This window comes from Chenopodium album, chromosome 18, assembly GCF_948465745.1.
Source record: "Chenopodium album chromosome 18, dcCheAlbu1.1, whole genome shotgun sequence".
Taxonomy (NCBI): Eukaryota; Viridiplantae; Streptophyta; class Magnoliopsida; order Caryophyllales; family Amaranthaceae; genus Chenopodium; species Chenopodium album.
Window position 1 is genome coordinate 3,551,132 of NC_137851.1, and position 4,978 is coordinate 3,556,109.

At 29.4% G+C, this 4,978-nt stretch overlaps 1 protein-coding gene across 1 annotated transcript; it reads left to right on the plus strand.

Moving 5' to 3' along the window:
• The first annotated feature begins 360 nt into the window (after positions 1 to 360).
• On the plus strand, positions 361 to 4,213 carry LOC145590731 (protein FAR1-RELATED SEQUENCE 5-like). Its single transcript, XM_081647130.1, has 6 exons — positions 361 to 493; positions 1,118 to 2,225; positions 2,374 to 3,283; positions 3,452 to 3,541; positions 3,626 to 3,709; positions 3,968 to 4,213. Exons 1-6 carry the CDS (start codon positions 361 to 363, stop codon positions 4,211 to 4,213), a joined length of 2,571 nt encoding a protein of 856 aa, XP_081503256.1.
• The last annotated feature ends 765 nt before the right edge of the window (positions 4,214 to 4,978 follow it).

Genomic DNA, 4,978 nt, shown 5'->3' on the forward strand with positions numbered 1-4,978 from the left:
CTTTATGGATGAATATTGATAAGGCACAAATTCAACAATGATGGTAAAGCCCAAGAAAAGGCCCAATGTGATCAACACTCACGGGCAAATTGAAAATTTTTACCTACAACCTCCTTTAGCAATAGTTGTCTACTCCCCCCCTTGAACTACGTCGTTTTGATCATTTTCTGTTTTTTTTTTTTTTTTTCCTTTTTCTTTCTTTTTTTTTTTTTTTTTTTTTTTCCCTCTTTCCTTTTTCTATTACTTTCCTTACTTATTGTTCAAGCCACATATATATTACAATTTAAACCTAATTTTTTGTATTTTTGACTCTTTTTTTGTGCATTTTCTCTCTCTAGATCGTTAATTTCTCTCTCAAATATGGATGAATTCATGATTGTTGATGTTGATCGTGATTGTGAACTTCAACATTCTTCGATTTCCGAGTTTGATCGTGATTGTGAAGTTCTTTTTCCGTCTTCTACTGGATTGCTTAATTCATTTGTTGATCAATGTAAATTGTTTTGATCAATTTTGCTCTTGTTTTAGTTGTTTTATGAATGTAATTTGCTTGATTATCATCAATGTGAGTTGTTTTGATTATTTTTGGTTCTGATTTAGTTGTTTTTTGAATGTGATTTGTTTGATTATGATCAATGTGAGTTGTTTTGACTTATTTTGCTTTTGTTTTAATTGCTTTATGAATGTGATTTGTTTGATTAAATTGTGTTTGTTTTAGATCACATTAGTCTCTGTTTTAGCTCGATTTTGAGTACTCTGATTTTGATTGCTATTTTATGTTTATTTGTTGTATAATTATTTGATTTTGTCTCTGATTTAGTTTTATTTGTCAATTTTGATTTTGATTGCTGTTTTACGCTACTATGTATTATAATTTCATTATACTGTACTTTATGTTTATTAGTTATTATTTGTTTCTGTATTTTTATTATTTTGAACATTTGTATAATTCTAAATGATCATTATTATTCATACTAAATTATATTTTAAATATTCAGTACTTTATTTTATTTAATTATTGATCAAATTGATAATGCTAATTGATCATTTATATATGTATTATTTTGTATTTGTACATATCTGTTATTCATTATGTTCATTTTTAAAACTTATGCAGTGGGTGCTAGTGATGAAATTCTGTTTGAAGAAGCAACTAAATCAGAGTTACTTTATAAAGATTTTATTTCTGAACAAGAAGCTTATGATAATTATAATGAATATGCTTTTAAGCATGGCTTTGGTATTAGAATTGATAAAAGTAAACCTCGAAATGATGGCTCTTTGAAGATGAAAAGATTTGTTTGTTGCAATGAAGGTTGGAAGGATGAAAAGGCAAAGAATAAAAGGGCTTATGAGAGACTTGATATAAGAACTGGTTGTTTGGCTTTTATTCAGTTTAAGATTGATCGTTCAGGTTTATGGACATGTACAAAGCATTACATGAAACATAATCATCATATGATTCCTCTTGAAAAAAGACATTTGTTAAGGTCTCAAAGGAGTGTTTCTAAAGAAAATTTACAATTCATGTCTACATTAAGGTGTAGTGGAGTTAAAGTTTCTGCAGCTTTGAGGGCAATGAAGAAGGATGTTGGTGGGTCTCCTAATTTAGGATTTACGAGATCTGATGCCTATAATGCTTTATCTGCTGAAAAACGAGCTTTACTTGATGGTTGTGATAGTCATCAACTGATCAAATACTTTGCTAAAAGACAACTTGATGAAGTTGACTTTTACTATGATTTTGAACAAGATGATGATGGGTGTTTAGTTAACTTTTTTTGGCGTGATGGTCAGATGAAGAGAGATTATGAGTATTTTGGAGATTTGCTGGTTTTTGATACTACGTATAGGACAAATAAATACGGAATGATTTGTGCTCCATTTGTTGGTATGAATCATCATGCTAATAACCTCATGTTTGGTATGGGTTTTATTTTCAATGAGCGAACCGAATCTTTTGTGTGGCTCTTTGATACATTCTTGAAATCTATGGGAAACAAAAGTCCTATCACAATTATGACAGATCAAGCTCAAGCAATTGCAGCCGGTATTCGGAATGTATTTCCTTCAAGTGTGCATCATCGTCTTTGTGTTTGGCACATTGAGCAAAATTCAAAGAAGCATATTGGGGCTTTGAGAGCTTTGGATGGATTTACAGATTTGTTTGGTTATTTGCTGAAGTATTGTGAAACCCCTGCTGAATTTGAACATTTTTGGAAAAGGTATTTTAATTATTATTAAATATAATATTTATTTTCAAATTTGTTCATTTTAGTTTACTAACATGATCATTTAGTTTTGTATATATGTACATTTTATTACTAAATTTGTTCATTTATACATCATCAAATGATCATATGTTTTATGCAGAATGTTAACGAAATATCAATGTGAAAAAGATGATTGGTTGTGTGATTTGTACAAGATTAAAGAGATGTGGTGTCCAGCATATTCTAAGAAGCATTGGTCTGGTGGTGTTTTATCATCTCAAAGAAGTGAAACTAAAAATAAATCTGTTTCGGAAAGGCTTAATAAGACACAAGGTTTGTGTGACTTTTACCATGTTTTTCTTGATGTAATCTCTGAGTGGAGGAGCAAAGAGAATGGAAATGATTATAATACATTGAGGGGTAATCGTCATCTTGCTTTTGCTCATATTAGCATTTTAGTTCATGCTAAGTCTTTGTACACCATTCAAGCATATATTAATTTTGAAGAAGAGTTCATTAAGGGTACTGCTTATGAACATTATGATGTTGGTCTTAATTTTCCTGAATATTCATACTATTTATGGAGATCTGGTAAAGATATGATTAGGCATGAAGTTGTTTTCAACAAGAAAACTCATGCTATATGCTGCACATGCATGTACTTTAGTGAAATGGGATTATTATGTTCTCATTCACTTCGTGTATATCATTTACATTGTGTACCTAAGATTCCGGATGAGTATATTATGAAACGTTGGACCAAGGCTGCAATGTGTACTCATACTACTGTTGATAAACCTTCTTCAAGAACTAATTTGGTGTCCTCTACTGTTTGGAGATCACAAACATTAAGGAATTTTGTGAAGTTGGTAACTAGTTGTCAAAATTCTTTGCCTACAAGAGCTGAAGTTGACCTCTATTTTAATATTTTAAAAGACAAAGTTGAGAGTGTTAGGGGCACAATTGATTTCAATGAGGCTGCTGAAGGTATTGAAATTGTTGATCATGAAGTTAATGATCCTCAAAAAAAAAGGCTTGTTGGTGAGAGAAATGTACGGCCTAAAAGTACTGTATAAAAGGAGTGTAATAAAGCTAGGGGTAATTGGAGGAAGAGAAAGTCATCATATACACCTTACATGAGGGCTAAAGGTCAAGCAGGAGTTTAGGTACTATTGAACATAAAAGTTTTCATATTTGATCATTTGGTTTTATACTAATGTTTATTTTCTTTGTTTTAGGAATTGGATGAGAATGGATTTCCTGTTTCTTATGCTAATTCTATGTGTGATTCTAATGAACTGGTTATACTGAAAAATCCACCTTCTAAGGTAATATTTTTATAATTCTTTTTTTCACAAATTTGTTCATTTATGTTTTCATGAATGATCATTTTTTATTTTTTTATAATTTAGGTTGCTAGGAAGACATCTTCTGTAGAAAAGGTTCCTTCTTGTTCTAATGACTCTAATGAAAGTAGTTTTAATGGTTTTAATCAGGTATTTATTTTTTTTAATTTCTTTTGTTTTTATTTTAAAAATTATTGCCATTATGTAAATATAATTTTTGTATTATTGTTTTGTTGCTTAATTGTATTATTTTTTATAGGATGCTGTTTAAAGTTCTTTTGGATCCAGTTTATCTTTTGATGAAGATATTTCTGCTCTTGCTAAGGTTTATTTACTCTTTTTAAATGTCATTTATAATTTTTTATACGTATATTATATTTATGATAATGCTTAATATTTTGTACCCAGGAGAAGGATTTAAATGTTTCAAGTAATGCTCATGCTTCTTCAAGTGTTCCTCCAAGAAATGTTCAAGTTCCTGCAAGAAATGTTCAAGGTCCTTCAACAAATGTTCAATTACCTCCAAGAAATGTTCAGTTGCCTCCAAAACCTGTTCAAGTTCCTGTACCATCTTCAAGAAGAATTGAAGTTACAGCTCCTTCAAATGATGAATGTGTTCAAGGCACTCAACGTGGTGGTCAACATGTTTCTTAAAAGTATGATAGGTTTTTAACATTTTTTGATACTAATGTAGCTATGAGGTTGGCAAAAAATAACAAGTAAGAATTTATTTTGTTCAACTATTTTACTCCAGTTTAATATTTTCTTGTAAGTGATGTAATTGAACAACTTTGATTTTGGTAATGAGCATATACTCTATTGGTAATGAACATTTTAATTATTTTGTTTTATTAAGTAATTTAAATTCCAGGATAAGAACAAATTTATAAAATTTGCAATTTTCATATAAACTGTATCTTAAAAATATAGAAATATTATTTACATTCAAATAACTATAAGAAATATCATATAGAATACTTTGTGAAAAACATAAAATCTATAAGTCTATATATATAAAATGATCATATGCATATTCGTAAATGAACATGTGACATTACTCTTTTGAAAACTTTCTTGCTTTTCTTCTATTTATCCTTGCTTCAGTGTTTTCTTCAAATAGCATCAGCTCTGCAACGTATTGTATCCTTAGCTTCCTAATTTGGTCCACCTGTTGAACAAAATGAATTAAAATGTTTATTATTATGTACAGTTTTATAAATGAACATTATATATTATATAATTGAACATTTATCATACATACATTGTTTGGTTTTAAATCACAAATCCAACTCTCATTAGCATCAGCAGTAAAGGTTTCCATGTGCTTCATAATGTATACTCCACAGTTTGTATAATCATCGTTGCTACGCCATTTCATCTTCTCCAAAACAATTTTGTATTCTTCAATTCTATGTGCAT

Excerpts from the sequence above, each read along its gene's own strand:
- LOC145590731 (XM_081647130.1), top strand. The coding sequence starts at position 361 with ATGGATGAATTCATGATTGTTGATGTTGATCGTGATTGTGAACTTCAA. Across the intron at positions 3,284-3,451 it reads ATGTACGGCCTAAAAGTACT|GAATTGGATGAGAATGGATT; the intron begins GTATAAAAGGAG and ends TCTTTGTTTTAG. Across the intron at positions 3,542-3,625 it reads TGAAAAATCCACCTTCTAAG|GTTGCTAGGAAGACATCTTC; the intron begins GTAATATTTTTA and ends TTTATAATTTAG.